Here is a 23,231-nt window from a genome sequence, read left to right on the forward strand (position 1 = left end):
GATATGAAATATATAGAACAGGTGAATCCATAGAGTGAAAGCAGAATGGTGGCTGTCTAGGGCTGGGGGAAAAGCAAGAGTGAGGAGGGGCTGCTAATAGTATGAAGTTTTCTTTTGGGGTGACAGAAATCTTTGGGGACTGGAGAGCAGTGATGGTTGCACAGCACTATGTGAGTACTAAAAGCCACTGAACTGTAGACTTTAAAATGGTTACTTTTATGTTATGTGAATTTTACTTCAATTTTTTTTAAAAAATTAAGAAAAAGAAGTATGAGAAGCTAGGGGAGGAAAGAACTATGAAACAGAAATGATAAAGATTTAAAAGTTGTTGGAAGACAGACTCAACAGGATTTGAGTGTTTCCAGTTGGCTGGGAGGGAAGACTGAGATTTCTGGTTTGGGAGCCTGAAGAGTTGGCTGTGCCCCCACGGAATGATGTAATGTGTACTGAGGATAACACGGGATCTTAGAAAGAATGGGAGCCCAGTGAATGTTCAATATCATCAGGATTCTCTCTCTCTCTCTCTCTTTTTTTCAAATAACACTACAGGGGCACCCGGGTGGCTCAGTTGGTTAAGCATCTGACTTTGGCTCCAGTCCTGATCTCAGGATCCTGGGATCAAGCCCCGTGTGTCAGTGGGGAGTCTGCTTCTCCTTTTCCCTCGCCCTCTCTCTCTGCTGTTCCCCCTGCTCATGTACTCTTTCTCTCTCCCTCTCTCTATCTCTCTCCCTCTCTCTCTCTAGTAAGTAAATAATCTTTTTTTTTTAAAAGGACACTAGTAAAGCAAGGAATATCCAAATGCAATGTAACTGGGTTCTATCAAGTCACAGCTAAATCTGAGCAGGCAGAAAGGAGGAAGTCGACGAGAGTTCCAGGGAGTTGTTCAAAGTAGAACAACTGGACTAAAAATCTACTGGTTAGTGAATTACTTAACACCCAGCAAAAGACCTGCCACAGAGCAGACTCTCCATGAATCTGTAGATCAGTCTAGAAGGAGTCTCCAAGGGATAAGCAAACATGTCGATTCCACCTCCATTTCATAAGCATCCTCATTGATAATGCATAAAAACAATCCAAATCAAAAAACAGATTTCTCCCACTATGAATGATTTACAAGTGGAGACAGTAGTTGACACACTAACAGACCCGAGATTTTTAATGGCTTTTTAAGATCCCATTCTAAGCAATTCGTTTGGAACTTGGCGAAAGATTTACTTATGCACAAAATGTTTATCATAAGAATATCATTAACGGGGCGCCTGGGTGGCTCAGTGGGTTAAGCCGCTGCCTTTGGCTCAGGTCATGATCTCAGAGTCCTGGGATCGAGTCCCGCATCGGGCTCTCTGCTCAGCAGGGAGCCTGCTTCCTCCTCTCTCTCTCTGCCTGCCTCTCTGCCTACTTGTGATCTCTCTCTGTCAAATAAATAAATAAAAAATCTTTAAAAAAAAAAAAAAAGAATATCATTAACGGCACAACCTAACTACCCAACTATGGAGAACTTATAAGTCATTTCATATACAGCCAATGGACAAAATAGTCAATAACAGTGAAAACTCTTATAAAGACAATGTAATAATAGAATATTTATAATATAAAGGAGAAAAAAATCAAATTCATATCTATATCTATATCTATATGGCATTATTCAAATCTACGGACAGGGAAAAAGCCAAAGAAAGTACTAACATCAAGATGTTTGTGGTGGTTATGTTTGGATGATGGAACTAGCAATAATTTTTTTCTTTCTCCTTTTGCACTTTACTTCCAAGATTTTCTTCAATGAGCACAGATTTTTATAACAAAAATAAATATAGAGAAGGTCCAGAAATGTGTATGTATATATTTATATATATACACACATATATATATGTGTGTATATATATATTTTAAAGCTGAGCCATGAACAAAAGGTAAATGGATTTAAGTAAGAATAAACATGAAGTTCTAGGATAAGGGTTTAAAAAAAGAAAAAAAAGCCAAGTTTAGGGCTGGAGAACAGGGCCTAACAACAGTTTCTGGGGGGATAAAAAAAGACCTAGAAATTAACTGACTGCAAATTCGTTATGAGCGCACAGTGACATGGCTGAGGGGGAAAAATAGCCATAATATAAACTTTGGATTTTTTAATATAATTTGTATGCAAAACAAAGGCAGTAATAATATTCCCATTGTGCTGTGTGAGTTAGACTGTATCTAGAATATTGTGTTCAGCTTTGAACCTGAGTTTTAAAAAAAGATGTTGAAACCTGGACAGCAGCCAGCAGGACGAAGCAAGAGAACCATAGCGCGGAGCAGTGATTCCCACACTGGCTGCATCAGAATCACCTGGAGGGCTTACTCAAATACAGATTCGTGGGCCACCTCCCAGGGCTCCTGAGTCAACAGAACTGGAGTAGGACCAAGAATCTGCATTCCTAGAGACTTCCTAGGTGGTGCTGATGCTGCTGGTCTGTGGCCCACACTCGGAGAGATCCCCCAGCAAGTGTAGTTAAACGCACAGCGCAGCCTGCCAAGGACACAGTCCCAGGCCTTCGGCTGTATGACCCTGGGTAAGCCGGCTGGCACTCAACATGCTTTAGGCTCCTAAAACCTGTGAAGGAGAAAACTTTGGCCCACCTCATACAGATATTATGGCGCTGAAGCAGCTAATACCTGTGGAGCATCTAGAACACCCTGCCTGGCATATAACACTTGGTAATTCCTGATGGAACTCTAGAGTTCTGAAATAGAAACACATTCAACACCTTCAGACAGCAGGAGGGCTTTCCCATGGAAGACTCATTCTGCGTAGTTCCTGGGGACAGTCAGGGATTCGGGGGTTAGAATTGACGGAGAAGGAGGCTTTGGATCTCTGTCAACCAGGGCTTTTCAGCAGGCACAAGAGCAGTGGTGCGGATGGCCGGGCTGGGTTCTGACGCTCTAGGGTAAGGGTAAGACGGGCGTTTGATGAGTGTTAGCTTGTTCTAGTTACACGGGCTCCGGAGAAGGGAAGTGTCACCTGTGATCACCAACAGTTATCAAAGTGTTGGCGCAAGACCAACAGTGTCACCGAGAACTTACCAGAAATGCAAATTCCGGGGCCCCACCTCAGAGCTCTGGACTCAGAAACTCTGGGGTGGGGCCTGGCAATCTGCATTTTAACAAGCCCTCCAGCTGGCGCTGATGTCCCTTACTTGTGAGAACCAATCACCTAGAGCATCACACAAAACAATACTTCCATGAGGCTCTGGAAGACCAAAATTCAATTAAACTCACTCTAATAAGGTATCTGGCATAATATGTCTTTGATAAACACATGCATCAAACTCCTCACATGAAACATTTGCTTCTGTGTTTAAAATACATAAAATATATATACTGCTGGCTACCAGAGCACAGGAGGGCCAGGAAGGTGGGGGAAACCGGTGATGAGGGTTAAGAGTACACTTCTTGTCATGGGCGCTGAGCAGGGTAAGAGATTCGAGGCACCACTGTGGTCTACACCTGAAATCAATGTAACATGGTATGGTAACTACACTGGAATTAAAACCAAAAAACTTAATAAAAATAATAAAGCAGAAAACGTGTCACAAAGATAATGCTCAATTTGTTCAAAACCGGAAGATCCAAACTCCACAAAGAAAAGCAGCGTGCCCTCCCGTCCCCCTCTCAGCAGGGACCTGTTCACTGTTAACAGCCTTTCAGCAGATGCAGGGAGGAGAAGGGCAGCGTCTGACAAGGAGCAGCGGGACGCGTAAGGGGCGAGAGGTACTTCGGGGCGTGTGGTCTTCCGTCACCTACCTTCCTAACCCAGACGAGGAGCCCGACCCAGAAACACACAGGGAACCTGACTTCCCGTGGCTCCCTGCTCGCCAGCCAGTCTAGTCCAAAGCCTCTCCTCCGCCACAGGACAGCAGCTTACAAGAAACAGCCGATACACTTAGACTCGCTCCTGCCGCGGGGCCTCTTCTAAGTACTCTAAGTATATTAACTCCTGCGTAAACAATGAGGTAGGTACTGCTCTCCCCATTTTACAGATGTAAAAAGTGAGGGTCAGAGACGGTAAGTAACTTCCAAAGGGTCATGCAGCTACAAGGGGCAGACACTGGCTCTGAGCTTGAAGAGTCTTTCTCCACAGTCTGGAGGCTTAATGTCTGTGCTCTACTTCCTGTTGAGGCCAGTTAGAGAGAAGAGACACAAGTCTGAACGCTACTCCCTTGGCCAGGATGGACCCGTGAGAGAAATGGGGAAACATGGGGGCAGAGAGAGGGAGCCCGAGCGCGCCAGCTAGCTCGAGACGGCAGCCGGGCGGCACGTGGGAGCCAAGGATCTACCGGAAGTGGCGAGGGAGGCTGAGAGACGTCTACTTGCTGCTCTGTCAGTTCCTGTGTGTCTCTGGGGCAGCCCTGGAGTAGAGGCAAGAACCCAGCATTCTGGAGCGCATGCAAACGGCCTTGAATCTGGAACAGGGGAGGGCAGGAGACACTCTGACAAAAGTCTTGTCTTTTTTCCACAGACCAATTTAAAGAGAAAACGTGAAACGACGCAAGAGTGAAGGTACCAAGGGAAGTGATAGCCGGACGCAGAGCTGTTGAGATCCACAAGGAGGAGCCAGAGGAAGGCTCACCCACAGGCTACAAGGGCAGAGGCACTGATAAAAAGGGCGACGCAGATGGGCAGTGCCCAAGTCAGGAGCCCCCACATGTGGGTTTGGGCTCCTTAGAATCTTCCTCCCCTACAGCGACAGGCAGGAGCACTTTGTCTCTCCACTGCATTAACTAAAATTTCTCCCCATCTGCGCAGCACCCATGTTCCTGCTATCCTCTCCCAGGACAGTGAAAGCCCTTGCAGAGAAAGGAAGCCACGGATCATCTTTGAATCTACAGCTCCTGCTCCAGCACCTGGCATGTCATTGGTTCTGGAAATGTCTGTGGAGGCGAACTTGCTGAAGTGCTGCGCACACAGACATGCAGTGAAATGTGTTGTCACCTTAAGGCCAGCAAGGATGGAGAGGATGCATAGCCCAGGGTCTGTGCCCTGGTCTGAGGATCCCCAAGAGGAGACCCCAAGACAAGGACTCGAGCATGAGCAGTTCACTTCGCAAGTGAAAGAAACATCAAACACTTGGAAGGGACCGCGGAAGTGAGCAGAGCAAGGCTGGCTGTCCATAAAAGGCATCTTCTTGAGCCAGCTGACCCTGTGAGCTAGTGCAGCTTAGCCAGCTGGGGAAACTGCAGGAGCCCTGCTGAACACATCCCTGAGGGAGGAGGGGGCATACACAGTAACTCCCATCAGTTATTGAGTGTGTTCATTCATGGGCCCTCTGTATGAGTGGCATAGAAGGTTCCAGTGGGAAGAGAAAGCTCTTGGGCAAAGTGCAGGTGCCAGCAGCTGGAAGCCAGACAGATGTGCGATGAAATGGTAACAGCAAGGCGGTGGGCCTCCCGCCACCAACCCAGAGCTCGGCAGGTCTAGGGAGACCCAAGAATTTGCATTTCTAATGCATCTCTCACGTTTCTACCTGGAAGGACAAAGGTGAATCACCAAAGACAACTTTAGACCCTATCCACCTGGAGATAGTACGGGAGTAATCTATGTAACAGACTTCACTAACTAGCCTGTGTCTACTATTAGGTTTCCTGTATATTTATCTTTCCATATCTGCTGCTCTTAGAAGTCCAAAACCACTTTCCTTTGTCATTTTTCTGCAAATTTTGTCTTCTTTGTTAAGGATGCTATACAAGCTGAGGTTTCAAGCCACCTCTTTGAGTTACTCATTTTTCTGAGTTTCTCTCATGTATATATGAGATATACACATTAATAAACTTCTGGTTGGGGCGCCTGGGTGGCTCAGTGGGTTAAAGCCTCTGCCTTCGGCTCAGGTCATGATCTCAGGGTCCTGGAATCGAGCCCCGCATCGGGCTCTCTGCTTAGTGGGGAGCCTGCTTCCTCTTCTCTCTCTCTCTCTCTCTGCCTGCCTCTCTGCCTACTTGTGATCTCTGTCTGTCAAGTAAATAAATAAAATCTTTGAGAACAAATAAATAAATAAACTTCTGGTTGATTTTCTCTTGTTAACCTATCTTTCATCACACGGGGCCCAGTCAAATATTTAGAGGGGCAAAAGGAATGATTATTTTTCATCCCAAATAGAGACAAAGCCAAAGAGGTGAAATACAATTTTGTTTGGTCCTCTACAGGAAAACTCTTCCCACCTTGCTCAAAGCCTATGTTGCATGCCTGTGGCAATAGGACCATGTAGCACACTCCCAGGAACCATGTGTACCTGCTGTGGCCAAGGTTAAGGCCACTCACAAGATCCTGAGGATGCTGCCTTCCTAGCAGTTCCATCCAGGTCTTTCTCTCTAGGGGTGGCCAGGCAAACATAGATCCCAGAAGTAAAGAGGACAAACAAACAAATATTTCAGGAAGGACCCAGCTTTTGGATACAGAACTGAATCTAGCAGGGGACTAGCCCAATTCAGGAAGCTGTTCCTCCTGATCTCAAACAGAGCTCTCCAGCAGAATCTCTACTCCTGCCACTAGGGCAGCCAAAGACAGTGCTGCATCCCTTCCTGCCAGGCCTCAGAATCACTACGTAGTGACCTTGAGATCCTCCTACTCTGTTCTGGAAAAGGCAAATCTTCCAGAAGACACCCCCCAAAATAATTTCCATCACCTTACACTCATCCCCCATCTGTGATAACCAAAAAAAATAACAGGCTTCCTGTCCTTTGCTGCTAGTTTACAGTAAAAGCATATGCTTGCAGGAAACAGAATCCTGAACAAAAATTGGTGCTTATTTCACAATACTAAATTTCCAGTTGAAACCTACGCTGTCAGTTTAGTGGTTTCTAAACCACTCGTGACCTCTTAGGAGATGAGAGGAACAAGGCCAGGAGACTGAGACAACAGATTTACCCTTCCCCAGAGCAGAGGCAACCTTGCTGATCTTTTTATGGTGATCACCCCTACTGAATAACACAACAAAATCACATCCCCACAGTTCCACCTTGAAACCAGGGTCACTGACACACAACCCAAAGTGTTAGGCCTCAAGTCACTGCGGTATCTGGGCCTTCCACATTCAGGAGGCCTGGCACTAGAGAACACTTAGGTCAGCACCCAATACAGGAGGCACTGTCATTTGTTGCAGTCTAGAGCTTCGTGGTGAGGCAAAGAAAAGCCTCTCCCACTCGCAAATCGGAACATTTTCCCAGCTTTCCCAAGGGGTTGCCAAGTGACTCAGCACTGGCCCAGTGTGGGCACTATTATTGATGAGAAATCTTCCGCCTCGGTGATATACTGCATACAACACATGCCCAAAGAACAGTGCCAAGTCATACCAGGAAGAGCAGGCAAATTATTCACCTCCACTTTCAACACAGGCAAATCCTGTCTTAATGCAGAAGCTACTCAGTATCAGAAAGACAAAGCCCTAAGATTGTCAGAGATTTCCATCTGAGATTCAAGGAATTAGTAGGCAGAAACTGTCCTTTCTTGTTGACTATTAAAAGGCAATCAAATTGAGGACAGCAGAGAAAAAGGGCAAGAAAAAAAATAATTTCTTCAAAAACAACCCCAGAGCCGAAAGCTGCATAAATGCCTTCAGCTTCCTAAATTCTGTCTTTGCGAGTCTATGAGCTCCGCCCAGAGGTCATTTCCAGAACTGCGTGTTCATTTAATTCAGAAAAAGAAAATCTGCATCTTCTGGGGTCCAGGGCCTGACATGCTTTGGGAAACTGGTGAAAATTCTCAGACAACATCCCCTCTTTCTTGCCTTTTGTTAAAGGAATGTCCCTGAACTCTGAAATACAGGATATTCAGGGAGCCTGGTGAGATCCAGGAGGAAAATTCCCTTTGATATTTGTACCTGTCAAGGAACTAGTTGAGTTCCTGGCAGGTTGAACTCAGCGCAAAGAAAGCAGTGTGTTCAAAGAGTACTTTTAGAAGAAAAAGTGACAGCTCTCACTGAAATAAAATATAAGACCGGAGAGCAACTCAGGGAGCAAACAGGAACATGTCTAATATTAGAAGAACTGAGAATAATGTGCCTTCAAGAAAGACCCATGCGCCACTTGCCTAGAAGACCCAACTGTAAGGTGCCCACTCTTTTATGCAAACTCAGACGATCTCCCCCTGAGGCAACCAGTCATACTTCCCAAAAACTGACTGCAGTCCCCAGAACATTCCTCTGGTATCCGTCCTGTTCAGCACTTTCACACAGGCTTCATCACTCCACCCCAGCCTCCACATGGGTGACCCTCGGGCCACAAAGGGTCAGGCTAGGATCAAGAGGCCCAGTGCTCTGCACTCTCAACTGTGCAGTGCAAGACACGTTCTGTTCCAGATATCACAAGCTAGCCCAGCAAATAAATGAAGCCTTCAAAAAACAACAATATGTTGGTGCCAAAAGTTTCATCTACCATCTGGAGAGTTTCTCATCCCAGCCCGCACGCTCTTGCCTTCATCAGCTTGCGCCTTCCATGACTTAAGACGGCTTTGACAGATTCTCGAGGGGAAAAACATCCAACTTTCCCTTTGTCTTCTTCCAACACCTGCCACCCCCGGCCACCCAAGCTCTTCCTTCACTACGAACAGTGAACAGCCTTTTCATGTCTATTGACAAAAATACCTATGGCAACGTTCATCCATCTCAGGAGTATTAAAGCTCTAGAAAATACCCTTGCTAAACCTCTGTACATTCTCATTTCAGTGAGGCTAAGCACTCCCAGAATGGTGCCCTCTTTGTTTTTTGTTGTTGTTGCTGTTGCTGTTGTGGTCGAACAGACTTGATTTTTTCGAGCGGTCATAACGTTCACAGCAAAACTGAGATGAAAGCACAGCGATCTCCCATAAAACCCCTGAGCCCACGTGTGCATAGCCTCCCCGCTAACAAACTCCCCCACCAGAGAGGTGCATTTGCTACAATCAATGAACCTGCACTGGTACAGCATCACCACCCGGAATTCAAAGTTTATATTAGGATTCACTCTTGGTGCTGCACATTTTATGGGTCCGGATGCACGATGACTCTACGTATCCACCCCTATAGTATCAGGGAGGGTAGGTTCACTGCCCTCCCCTCTCCCCGTTTCTCGACCATAGGGCCAAAAGATCTGTACTCAGCATGACTCAGGAGGACTCCAAGCAGTGTTCCCCAGGCGCCCCCCTCCCGAGCAATAACAATCAGCAGGGGGACTGGCTGAAGTCACAAACATTCAACTGCACCATCTGTCCACTAAATCAGACCTTGCTGGGGATGCAGGAGGGATTCCCTACCCCCTCGAGCTCCATCGGTCTGAGTCTTCATTGTTTAAGCAGCACGGCTGCCAATACTTCTCCCACTTACTCCTTCATCTTGTTACATGGGACCAGAAAATTGTACAAGGCCCACCAAGCGTCTACTTCTATTAGGCAACATTTTTGCATTTCTACACCATGGTCTACTACTGGTCTGTAAGTTCATAAGCGTGCCATTTAGATCATTTAGAGCAAAACGATGGGTTAGGAAAGTAGACCTGCTTGGTTGCAGGAAAGGATTTTCCCGAGGACATTTGCACACATCGTGCACAGAGCAGAAGGACACACAGCCAGTATGGGGTTTTCTTCTTTGGGCCTTGAGGGCTCTTCTGCCAGCTGCTGCCCATGGTTCCCCACTGCTCTGCATTCTGCCACAGCCAATGACTGTTTGTGGCAAAATTCGCTGGGCAGTGGGCCATGTGGCTCTTAGAAACAGCAATTGAGAGAGAAGGAAAGGCTGAATTACAAGGTATTTGAAATGCAGTTCGAGAAAGAAGTCAGATCTTATTTTCTCTTACCTCTCGGTGATGAAATCTATATATTCATCCCAAAACAGACAGCTGACTCTGGGGTCATTCGGAGTCAAGAGCTCAGTCAATATAAAAATCAAGTACACAATACTGAGCATGAAAATCCATTACACGGAAAGTCATATTTTTTTTTAATCAAAAGGACTCTTACCTTTTCCTTGGCTTTCCTTTTTGTCCCTGCATCCATCCACTCATTTTCTTTCTCCAGCATGTCAATAAAGGCCCAGCGAATACCCTCAATCAATTCCTCCATCTGCAAGGAAATACCCAGAGAGACAGGTCAAAACCAGGAAGATTCAGACAGGGTTTTCTAGGGCACAAGAAAGAGTTCAGTGCCAAATGTGGTGGGAAACAGCTTCCTTTCAGCTTGACTCCAAGCTCTGGCAATATTTCTTTCCCCAGGAAAATGTGGCTTTTTCCCCCCATCACTAGAAGATAATTAACCATTCCTTTGCAGAGAACAATTTGATGGCCTAGTTGTAAAAGGATTATATGTGGAAAGGAATCCACCATAGGTTATAACTGACCTCTCTCCATCTACTAAATTAAGCCATCCTTACCAAGGCGGCAACTAATTTCAATAGTTAAGGCTTTGGGAGAGAGACATGGGAAGGTATGGGCTGTGTGTTTCAGGTGGGAATTCCAGAAGCAAGTGAGTGAACAGTCGAAGGAGATACTGTTAACAGGGAAACAGGCAGGAAGAGCCAGCACTCCAAGGGACTCCTTCCCAGTCTAAATCAGACTTCTGTCAGGACCTAGTTTTCCCCAAACTGAGTGCCCGTGGTCAGGCCAAATGCTTTGCTGTCCTCTGCAATCCTCTTGCTCTCCTCTCTACTCCCCTGCAGCTTAAAAAAAAGTCTTAGGTTATTTCAGACCTAAAATGGTAGGTCCGAAGGAGGCTTCTACGGGAAAGCAGTCTCCGGAAAGACCTGTTCCCAAGTGTTTCAACAGTGAGACCACATACCCACAGCGATGGTATGTTTGCCCTGGCTTTTCTTCCTGTGTTTATGGGCCAGCAGAGAGAACTAGGGAAGAGACATGCTAACTCTTGCCTTCAGAGGCCACGTAGAGGAGTCTGGGGAGGTCCTGCCTGTTTCTAGGGACAAATCCCCCAAAACGTCATTCTCTCACAGAGATGCTTTGATTGTCTTGACAGGATACTCAAGAAAGAATAAATACTAGGTTTGGCACCAGAATTAAATTATTCCCTTAAGATTAGGGAGTTGAAAATCCATTTTTAGCATTAATTCTAGAAGGAAAGTTTAGATGTTTCCTTGGTTCTATAAGGAATTGTCGGCACAAAGCTCAAAATAATTTTTTTTCTGTTTAATAAGTTTTCAGCTATGTTTTCAGTTCAATAACAGTTGTAAGGGAACCAGAACTGTAAATCAGTGGGCTGGGTTCCATCGTATGTAAATAAGAACAAACAGCAGATGGAAGGGGGTGGGGGGAACTTCACAGCTATTTTTTTCCAACTTAGTAAAAACATTAAGGGAACTCTCAACTTCAGTTTGGGGCATGACTGAAAACACGCAATGATAGAAGAGTTGTGGCCCTTTAAAATCATGAAGTCAATGCTTCTCAAGCCTGGCGACACACTATCTCTGAGCGGAGCTTTCAACAATCCCGAAGGCGGCAAGGCGGGAGGCTGACGTCAGGGTTCCAGGGTGTAGCCTGGGCTGGGAGGTCCAAACGCCCCCCCCACCCCAGGTGATTCTACTGCATAGCCAGGGTGTGGCCTCACTGGTCCAGGGAAGCCACTTATTTTACAGATAAAGAAACAAAGAGTCAAGAGAGTCCGTGATCTGTTCCAGCTCTTGCAGCCAGGAAGGGTCAGAGCCAAGACTCAACCACAGAGCTGAATGACAGCTGTGATCTCAGAGCTTCCCGGACCAACAGAGCTGTGCCTCATACATGAGAGGAAAACGCCAGGGAAGTAAAAGGGAACCACCTGAGAGATGTACAAGTCACAATTTCAAACAAAGCCCGCACAAGGAGGATGTTAGAACGACAAGGAAATCTCCAGTGTCTAGAATTTTTGCCAGTTCGGTCATCAGCACCCTTCAGTCTTTGCGACCTCATCGCACGGCAACCCCCATCAGCCTGCCCATGACCTTCCCATAAAAACTGAAACAGTATCTTTCCAAGTGAACTAAGGAGTGGGCAGCCAGGGTGGGAAAAAGTGGGGCAATTAATGTGAGAGAGACTCAGTGACCAAATCAATGGAAGCAGGTAATTAACCTTATGTGAGGAAGTGAGCAAAGGACAGGTCAGACTACTTCCCAGGTTTGAGGCACGGGCAACTAGGTGAATGCTACTGCCATTTTCTAAGACCAGGGATGCTGGAAGAGAAAGAGGGCTGGGGACAAAAGCCTCACCTCGGTGGGATGAAGGGTGCACGGGCAATGGAGGCAGCAAGTCTGGACAACCTGGTCAAGGAGTCTGTCTACTCTCAGAGGGCAAGAATCCCTGACCCCTTCGAGGGTCCTTCTAGCTGGACTAAGAATCAAACTGACATGAGACAGGTTAATAGGAGAAAATCAAATTTAATAGAGTGGGTAAGGGGAATCCCCATAGATGTGGAAATTCCAAAGACAGGCAAGATGAGGTACACTCGTCATTCTGAACTAAGGACAAAGGGGTCGGGGTTCTGGGACTTCAGAGAAAGGGAGGCACTTCACAGGGCAATAAAAAGAGCAAGTGTTTGGTAATTAGATGTTTGTCCTGCCATGCAGATGAGTCATTCAAATAAAATCTATCTCTGCTAATAACCCTGACTCTGGGAAAGACTCCCATTTAGATTCTTCTCTCTGGTTAAGGGAAGGGCGAAAGCCCATAGGGTCTCAAGGGCCTTCAGATAAGACTAATCTCCATGCCGATGCAGCCCATCTTGGGGCAGCCTATCCTGGGTTTCTACACTATGAAAGACAGAAAGCAAAGATAAGGCAGAGGGAGATGTAGGGTTAAGAGAGGAGGCAGAGGGTTTGGGGTTTGGGGTTTTTTGCTGCCGCTGCTGCTGTTGTGTTGTTGACCATGTGAGAGATCTGTGTTTAAGCGTCACTGGAAACCCAACAATGAGAAAACAACCAAAGTGATTTTAAAATGAGCCAAAGACGTAAGTCAATCAGAGAAAGACAACCATCATATGGTTTCACTCATAGAGGACTATAAAAACAGTGCAGAGGATCACAAGGGAAGGGAAGGAAAATGGAATGAGATGTCATCAGAGAGGGAGACAAACCATGAGACTCTTAATTATGGGAAACAAACTGAGGGCTGTGGAAGAGGAGGTGGGTGGGGGAGGGGGTAACTGGGGGATGGGCATTAAGGAGGGCACGTGATGTGCAACTGGGTGTTGTACACAACTGACGAACTATTGAACACTACATCTGAAACTAATGATGTACTGTGTGGATTAACTGAATTTAAATTTAAAAATAAAGAATAAACCTAAAACGAGCCAAAGACATTAACAGTCACCTCCCAAAAGAAGACATACACATGACATGCATAGGAAAGGGTACTTCCCATGATTGGTCATCAGAAAAATGCCAACTGAAACAATGAGATACCACTACCCTCCTATTAGAATGACCCAAACCCACAACCCTAACACCGCAAAATGCTGGTGAGGCTGTGTAGCAACAGGAACTCTCATTCACAGCTGGTGGGAGTGCAAAATAGCAGAGTCCCCCTGGAAAGCAGTTTGGCAGTTCCTTAGAAAACTAAACATAATCTTGCCCCAGGAACCAGCGACCATGCTCTTGGTTATTTACCCTAAGTAAAGGAACTTACACCAACACAAACCCGGCCAAGGATGTTTAAAGAAGCTTTATTCATAATTGTCACACCTTGGAAGATCCCAAGATGTGCTTCAGGAGGTGAGTGGAAAAACAAACTGTGGTACTTCCAGACAACGGAATATTATTCGGCCCTGAAAAGAAATGAGCTAGCAAGCCATGAGAAGACAGGACGGAACCTTAAGTACCTATCAGTACGGGAAAGAATCCAACCTGAAAAGGCTACATACTGTATGTTTCCAACAACAGAACATTGTGAAAAAGGCCAAACTACAGAGACAGTGAAGAAAAGACTGGGTTGCCAGGGGGTGAAGGGAGAGCAATGACCAGACAGAGCACAGAGGATTTTTAAGGCAGTGAAACTGCACTGTATGACAGCATAATGATGGATACAGGTCACTATGTTTTTGTTTTTTCCCAAACCCACAGAACGTGTGACACCAAGAGTGAACCTTAAACTGTGGGACTTTGAGTGGTATGTGTCAACGTACATTTGCCATTGGTTTAAAAAAAAAAAAGTACCATTCCAGGGAACAATGTTGGTAACAGGGGAGATTATGTGTGGGGTCAGGGGGTTCATGAGAAATGTCTGAATCTTCCTCTCAGTTTTGTTATAATCATAAAACTGCTGTAAGATCATTTAAGTCTTTTGGGGTGCCTGGGTGGCTCAGTGGTTTAAGCCTCTGCCTTCGGCTCAGGTCGTGACTCAGGGTCCTGGGATCAAGCCCCGCGTCGGGCTCTCTGCTCAGCGGGGAGCCTGCTTCCCCCTCTCTCTCTGCCTGCCTCTCTGCCTACTTGTGATCTCTCTCTATCAAATAAATAAATAAATAATCTATTAAAAATCATTAAAAAAAAAGATCATTTAAGTCTTTTTAAAAATTACCCAAAAAAGTACTGACAGAAAGGATTCAGTGAAGAGGAAGAGACTAAACACACAGGAGCTGGGCCCGGAGAGGGCAAAGCGGGACAGGACCCGGAGAGTACATGAGGCAGGATTATGAGAAGAGGGTAAAATGATGGACAGGAATGCAGAAGAATCTTTAGATTAGATGGTGGAAGGCTGACAGTCTTCGTGCAATGGTGTCTTTTCCCCATGAAATAAAAGCAAGATCTTCAGCTAAAAGGGTGTTTCTTGAAAAAAAAAAATCAATTTCTTCACATTCAGCTGTGTGCATCCTAGCAAGGTGAACATACTGGTAGGAAGAGAGGTATTTACAGATGAGAACAAAGAGGGCAATGAAAGTGTTGCTCTCAGCACCCTGGCCAACATGTGGTGATACCGAAAGCACCTAAAGAATACATAAAAAGCTGAACATGTCCCAGGAAAATACCTGGAGTGAGGAGTATGAGAACTAGTCTGTTTCACTATGGTTTAAAATAAATGACTTAATCAAATAGAACAAAATAAACACTACCCAAGCCAAAGAGATCTTTGACAAATACATGTATTTTGGAATTTCTGGACTTCTACAGAGTATCTTAAGTTCGTTTCACCTCTACTTGCTTCGGGGCATGCTTTGCTCCTATTTGCTTCAGGGCACTTTTATGAACTATGTACCTATTATTAAACTGAGGCTAGGGCACCTGGGTGGCTCAGTCCATTAAGTAAGTGGCTGACTCTTGATTTCAGGTCAGGTCATGATCTCGGGGTCATGAGATCAAGCCCTGCTTCAGGCTCCCAGGTTCAGCGCGAGAGTCAGCTTAAGATTCTCTCTCCTTCTGTCTCTCCCCCCATTCCTAAAAAAATTAAATTAAATGATGCTGAGTGCTTCCAGATACTGCTCTCTAAGCACCTTGGTTTTGTAGGTCCCTCCCTTGCCATCCCTGGGCATTAAAATGGCTCTCGAAATCACTAACATTTTAAACATGTTCCATGGACGCTTAAAGCTCTCAGTCTCTACCCTGTTGATTTGCATTTCAAGTGGAAAACTCTTAAGACCTGTAGGGGCCAAAGACAGGCTGCTCCAAAATGTGCCAGTTTAACATACTGACATTTTAAATAAAAGTTACAATGGGGCACTGGGGTGGTTCAGTCAGTTAACCATTTGTCTTCAGCTTGGATGAATCCCAGGGTCCTGGGATCAAGTCCCGCAGCGGGCTCCCTACTCTGCAGGGACTCCGCTTCCCCCTCTCTCTCTGCCCCTCTCCCCAGCTTGTGCACACACATAATCTCCTGTGTCAAATAAATAAAATCCTTTTTAAAAAAAAGTTACAAAAGAGACTCCTCCATCCCCCTGAAGGCAGGAAATATATTTCCCATGTGAAAAGTGCCACCCCTATACCAGGAGGTAGAGACATCCTTATCACCGGAGATGGGAAATTCAGAGCCAAGAAGGCTGTATAAACAATGCTTGTTACTTTTTACTAATTTACTACCCCAGCCCAAATTCTGACTAGAATTTCTTACTGTTGAAGCTCCCAAAGTTAAGTCTCGCTTGTCCTGTCAATTCCTCACAGATCTATCGTCTCCTTGTCTAAAAAGTATGAAAACTCACTGTTGATTTCTTTACATCCCAATTTCCTTAGAGAGCCTTGGTGCTCAGGTAATAAAACTTGGGATTGTTCTTCTGTTAATCTGACTCATTTCAATTTCATTCCTAGTCCAGCCAGAAGACCTTGAAGGACAGCTAAAGACAATTTCCTTCCTTTCAAGGGCATAAAGATTTCGGCCTATTGCCAAGACGCAGAATGACGAACAGCTGACTGTTGACTCAGGGAGCTTCCTTCTTCAGATTTCTTTCCTTCTCTCCCCTCTCCCCTCCCCCCACCACCACAGTCTTTCCTAAATCTCTACCTTGGTAACTCACTCTCTCTATGGCCCTCTCACAGATGTCAAAACCCAAGCCATCACCTCCCTCTTTGCTTTCCTGTGAGCCTCATCTGGCCCAGCCCTAGTCCTCTCAGGTGCCATCATCCCCCCCACCCCACAGCACTCCCTCCCCCATCCCCCCCACCCCCATCTCAGACTCCACTGCAGGGTTGTTGTTTTTTTTTTTTTTTACAGACTTTACAGATTTATTGTGTAACATTTTCTGTGAAACAGTGCTGAGCCACTCCAGCAGAGTTCTAGAACAAGTGAAATCTTTTATAGTGACTAATGTCATTGGTTGTCATGTCAATGCAAATAAAAGAAATAATGAGCTTAGCATGTCGGAACTAGGAAATCACTCAGCACTTCTGATTTTTATCTTTAGACTTCTCTACAGCATCACATAGTAACATTGCCTTCAGTTAAGCCATGTTCCCTGCAGCACAAAAGCCTGCTAGAGTTTCAAAATAAGAAAAGAGAAAGAGTAATTCTTCACCAAACCTTGACCTAACGACCCCACCAGGCAACATTTAACATTCATAGAAATCACTTAAGGTGGAAATCCTAAATTGAAGTTTCCCAAGGCAAAAATATTTTTAGACTAAAAATAAAAACACACTGAAATTAACTCAATTGTTTTTATGGTAAAGTATGCTACATTGAGAAGAAGGGCCCTCTAGGCAAAACAGCATTTTCCTAAGCATCTATTTATTTCAGATCTCAGAGATCCGCACTGAAAATACAGTTCATTTGGGGCCCCTGGGTGGCTCAGTTGGTTAAGCATCTGACTCGTGATTTCAGCTCAGGTCATGATCTTGGGGTCGTGAGATTGAGCCCTTGCCCTGGTTTCTGCGCTCTGTCTACTTGACATTCTTTCCCTCTGCCCCTCCCTTCGCACTCATACATGTGCACGCTTTCTCTTTATAATAAATAAACAAAATCTTTTTTAAAAATAAAAGAAAATATACTTCATTCAGTTATTCTATGGGTAGCTGTTTGTTCTTTTCCTTAACCAGTGCTATTTAAGAGTGGCTCCGCGGGTGCCTGGGTGGCTCAGTTGGTTGGGCGACTGCCTTCGGCTCAGGTCATGATCCTGGAGTCCCAGGATCGAGTCCCGCATCAGGCTCCCAGCTCCACGGGGAGTCTGCTTCTCCCTCTGACCTTCTTCCCTCTCCTGCTCTCTCTCACGGTCTCTCTCTCAAATAAATAAATGGAATCTTTAAAAAAAAAAAGTTTAAAAGTGGTTCCGCATTTCAATCTTTGCACTCCAGGATCTTGCCCATAGTGTTCTAGATCAGACACTGGGGAGTTACACATGCGTATGTGTGCACCTGCTACCCTTCCATGGGAGATTTTCCTTTTAACAAGAGTCTTCTACCTTAGTAAAATTCAAGTTGTCTCACCTACTCCCTCTTTTGACCTCTCCTTACCATTTCCCCTGTTGCATGGACATAGAAACTTAGTGTTTTATATAAATGAGTCAAGACTGTTCTAGTAATGCACTTGAGGAAACGTCTGCCACTACTGCTCCAAGAAGGAGTGAATTCACCCCACTCTCAGCTGTAGTTTCCTTCAAAGCTGTGTCTCTAGCAATAAAAAAAAAAAATCCTACATGGTCAACTCAGATCCTTCCTCATACCCATGAATCCCCCAAATTTAAGCCCATACTTTCAGTCCCTTCTCAGAGTTCCTATGAGGGTTATGATCAGAGCAATACAGGTGTGTGTTTAACTGCCACTTGCATATATTTGGTCTCCACAACAACATCTATAAGCTTTGAAAATAGCAATCACAATTTAGATTCAATGAGATGATGGGTATGTAAACACAGGGATCACTGGCAAACCAAACCAAATAGGCCAACTTAGCATAAACATTATTTTGAGCCAAAAACAATCAAAATCCAGCAGATTCAGGAAAAGCTCTTTACCTCCGGGTCAACTGCTTGTTTATACCGAGAAGATAGCTATTCACAGAAATGCCTCTTTCCTAGAAACTTAACTGCATAATAAAGCAACCTATGTCTTCCAAACATCTTCTCTACGTTTGTGCTAATAGTCTTTGTCCTCTTCACATCCTGACTCCTCCCCTCTCCTGAGCTCAGATAAGCCTCCTGGTACCTCAAGGTCTTCAGAATTTCATGGCTGTGTGGATTCCCCATTCATACAAAACTAAATTTGACTTTCTCCTGTTAATCTCTCTCATGTCAAGTGGATTCTTAGTCCAGCTAGAAGGGCCATGAAGGGGAAAGGAAATTCTTCCTCCCCAATGGTTGCTGTAGTCAGCAAGACAAGGACTCGCTAGACACGGCTCGCACCAGACACAGCTACCGCAGAGAGATCCTTGCGACATCAAACAGTTAGCGGAAGGCAACATTTCTTACCATGTCGGTCTCCCAGAATCTCTCTTTGTGGAGTCTGATGGTCTCTGGTAGAGTACTCTGGTTTCTGATCCATTTCCTCCCAAATATAGTCTTTGTTTTCCTTTGTGTCTTTTATGTCTTTTATGTCATTGTTCACACAAACTTTGTTGTGGGTTAATGTGCACATGAGGCAAAGGCTGCTGCTAAGGGACATCTTGGAAGACGAAGCCCTAACACTGCTGGGCACAGGTGGAGCCCTTAAAAGCTGTTAGAGTGCTCCCCACCTAACGCAAAGACTCCCGTATTAGGATACGTTGGTCACAGAATGGGTCAGACTGACACGAGGTGATCTTCCAACCTCAAGAAAACCTCTGTGCAACAGGGCACCCTGGAAAACAACACGCATCCCTCCTGGGCATTAGTGTGGCTCCAAGAGACCCGAGGTTCAGCTGAAACTATAATGTGCATTAAAGACAAACCTTGCTGCAGATTATGATTTTTCCTTTTGTCGTATTTTGTGTCCTAAGAGCTTGGTTTTGTGACCAGTGAGAATGTTCTCTTTGGCTTCCACCATTCAGAGAGTGCATTTACCAGGGTGCACCTTGGTGGCCAGATAGACCAGGAATCTGAGTCTCAATCTCTCTCTGTGCAGCTGTGCCCTCTATCGGGGAAGTCTGGCATGACAGGTCCCAGCCCAGAGGAACCTCTGCTCTCTCAACCTTCATTGCTTGTGCATGCAGGAAAGTCCCATTCCAGGAGCACCTGTCCCATGTCACTGATGAGCAGGTCTGTACCTGGAGGAGGCATCTCACGGTTTCATGAGGACTGGAGACACTGTTTCCACTACACCATCCTTACTACCTATGCAATGCACACTTTTGCTTTCTTAGATAAATTTTGGGAATAAACTATTGGATCATGGGGACTGCTCTCTTTGGATGCCTCTTAAATCTTCATTATGCCATTAAAAGGATTATTGTGGTTTGAGTTCTATTCACAGATCCTACTGGCCAATGGCCAGATGATGGCTCCTCCAAACTGGCTGTACTGAATAGAAAAATAAACGTTATAGAAAACTCTCAATTCTCTTATAAGTAAAATGGCTAGCCTTAAGGGAGACCTTGAAAAGATGAAAGAACAGAAATCAGGCTTAAGATTTAAAAATAAATGTCTACATCCAACCTAAGTTCCCCTTCTTAAAAATCTAGCCTCATCTGCCTGTTGTAACCTCCCTTTCCCTACAAGATTTACAGGAAGCATTCCAGCCTAATCTCTGGGCTCAAAGTACACAGGTTGCTGGTGTAAATGCTAACAGCCAAGAAATGAACTTAACAAAAGCATCTGAGACTGGCCATAAGGCTTTGCTCCTACCTTCCAGGGCTCTGCAGTCAGGCTCTGCCAGCTTCAGGCATTCCTGTGCATGGTCCTTTGCTGGTGTATCCTAGACGTGCCCCCCCAACCTCAAAGAATTCATGTCCCTGGACAGCAGAAGAGCTTTTCAATTATAAAGTCCTTTTACCTCTGCTTTCAGAAGATGCCACCAAATTTAGAAAGGAATTAGAAAGACTAATGACTATTCACAACCCTTCACAGAGGAAGCAAGACCAAACTTCAACCCACCCCTCCTACAAACAATCTGAGAAAGGCCAATATTCATAGGCCGAGGTTGAACTGTGTACCTGGAAAGAAGGCTTTTGTTAAAATGCTTTATACAGATTGACAAAGACATAAATCCCCCAATTCTCATTTTTAAAAAGATTTATTTATTTGAAAAAGAATGAGAGGGAAAAAAATGCACATGGGGGGCGAGGGCAGAAGAAGAGGGAAAGAATCCTCAAGGAGACTCCCTGCTGAGCACAGAGCCCCCACAACACAGGGCTCGCTACATCCCACACCCCTGAGATCATGACCTGAGCCAAAACCAAGAGTCAGAAGCTTAACCAAATGAGCCGCCCGGCGCCCCTGTTGATTCTCATTTTCGTTAAAAATTTCCTTAATATAAAAAAGTAAATTTACTTTTAAAAAATGGACCCGTCCCTTGATTTCCAGGCTATGATCCAATTCTTTGGGGGATTAGAAAGCACTGCATATTTTACAAATCTCTACAAAACCAGAAATGCAACTCTAGAAACCAGTCAAGGCCCACCCAGCTTTACCACTCCCCAAAACTCCCCTATTCTTCTCAGAATAGTTGTAGATATTATAAAAGATCAGGATATTGGAACAAAATTGTCCTGTACTTTTTTTAAGGGCGAATTTTAAATAGCAGTTACTCTGAAAACTAGAGGAAAAAAATTTGCATTCTTTTTTTGTCCCTTGAAATTATAAAACTTACCATGTCTTTGAAATGTAAACACACCCCATAATCACCTGAGACTAAAAAAAAATGGGTAAGAAGCCTTTTTAAAATACAAAGTGCAAAAAATAAATAAAATAAAATAAATAAAATACAAAGTGCTGGAAGGATTCTTGTGGCCAGATTCTAGCGCCCCTGATAACAAGCAGACACATTCCAAATCTCCACCCTGGGGCGCCTGGGCTTCGGCTCAGGTCATGATCTCAGGGTCCTGGGATCGAGTCCCGCATCGGGCTCTCTGCTCAGCAAGGAGCCTGCTTCCTCCTCTCTCTCTCTCTCTCTGCCTGCCTCTCTGCCTACTTGTGATCTCTGTCTGTCAAATAAATAAATAAATAAAAAATCCAAATCTCCACCCTGGAGAAAACTTGGAGACTTTCTGTGTACCTTTATGATGTAAATTATCCCTCCACTGTCTCTATCTGTAAGAGCCATTCCTTGAAATACGAACTTTAGGAAGAGTTCTTCATCAGAAAAAAAAAAGAGAGAGGGAGATATCTGGAAATTGGGCTTTCAGTGTTCTCTCTGATGAGGGAGCAGAAGGCTGACTGAAGCAAAGCCCAAGCTGACCTCCTGCAACCTCTTCCACCCCGACTCCTGGGTGGGACACGTGGGACATTCTTCCAGGAATCTCGCAACTATCTTTTTTTTTTTTTAAAGATTTTATTTATTTATTTGACAGAGAGAAATCACAAGTAGACAGAGAGGCAGGCAGAGAGAGAGAGAGGGAAGCAGGCTCCCTGCTGAGCAGAGAGCCCCATGCGGGACTCGATCCCAGGACTCTGAGATCATGACCCGAGCCGAAGGCAGCGGCTTAACCCACTGAGCCACCCAGGCTCCCCATCAACTATCTTAATATTAGTGCCTTACTAGAGGGGAAAACAACCTTAACTTGACAATGGCAAAGCCTCCATTATCTTGTAGGGCCTCTTCAGCATATGAAAGTTCTTTTGAAACCTCTCTTTTCCTTACATCCCCCCAAAACTGGGTATATAAGGAGCCACTCCTCAAGACGCCAGCACAGCTCTGTGTGCCATGGCCCTGTCCTCGTGCTTTACTAAAATCACCATTTTGCACCAAAGAACCATCAGGAATTCTTTGTTGGTCCTCAGTTCCAGACCTCACCCCTCCAAACTTCACCTATATTCCAAAACCACATCATCTACAAAAGTATCAGTAAAAACAAAAACCAGGGGTGCCTGGGTGGCTCAGTGAGTTAAAGCCTCTGCCTTCGGCTCAGGTCATGATCCCAGGATTCTGGGATCAAGCCCTGCCTCGGGCTCTCTGCTCAGCAGGGAGCCTGCTTCCTCCTCTCTCTCTGCCTGCTTCTCTGCCCACTTGTAATCTCTGTCTGTCAAATAAATAAAATCTTTAAAAAAAAAAAAGAAGATTTTTTGTTTGTATCTTGTCTGTGTATGTGTGTCCACATATGTTGTTAATGCAAGACAGTCTCTCTACTTCTGGATGATTTTGCTAAAATTAACTTGTAAGAAAACCCTACATAGTTGGTTTGAAGGCAAGCGTTTATAAGGCTGGGCATCTAACACTCAGAAAGACAGAAACTAACCCAAATGTTTTTCAAGTTCATGTGATGGGGGTAAATATTCAGTATTAAAGCTTATTTAAGATTGTTGGTTTAATTAAATGGACATATCTTCAGAGTTACCAGAATAAAATAGAAAACTTATCCTGCCCGTGTTTACTAAAAGTTGAACAATTTCATGTTTTCCCATTTACAACATTTACCAGGAAAAAAAACTTAATATAATGGTTGACTTTGTCTAATGCCTCATGAAGTTTGTTGGGTAATCTAAACAGAATTGTTCAGAACAACTCAATTAAATTGATGTAAATAAGACAAAAAGACTTGTAGACATATTTTTAAATAGCTTCCAAAAGCTACCGAAAGCTTTGGCAACCTGAAATTTTAAAGTTTTGGCAACTTAAGTAATAAGTTAAATTCATTTAACATCTAAATCATTTTCAAATAATATAAAATAATGAAGCCTTAACTACTAAACCTAGGTTTATCTAACTTTTGTCTTATGACAGAGAAACTAAAGATAAATTTGGGTTTGTTAATAAACATGTTTTGTGC

At 44.6% G+C, this 23,231-nt stretch overlaps 1 protein-coding gene across 2 annotated transcripts in view; it reads right to left on the reverse strand.

Annotated features, from left to right (window-relative positions):
* Positions 1-23,231, reverse strand: part of PHEX (phosphate regulating endopeptidase homolog X-linked) — a 205,416-nt gene that overhangs the window by 96,655 nt on the left and 85,530 nt on the right. For both annotated transcript variants that reach the window (XM_044234827.1, XM_044234828.1), the window contains exon 12: positions 9,961-10,062. In XM_044234827.1, coding sequence (XP_044090762.1) covers positions 9,961-10,062 — 102 coding nt within the window. The remainder of the gene's footprint in view (positions 1-9,960; positions 10,063-23,231) is intronic.

Source organism: Neovison vison, chromosome X (assembly GCF_020171115.1).
Source record: "Neovison vison isolate M4711 chromosome X, ASM_NN_V1, whole genome shotgun sequence".
In the NCBI taxonomy this organism is placed as follows: domain Eukaryota; kingdom Metazoa; phylum Chordata; class Mammalia; order Carnivora; family Mustelidae; genus Neogale; species Neogale vison.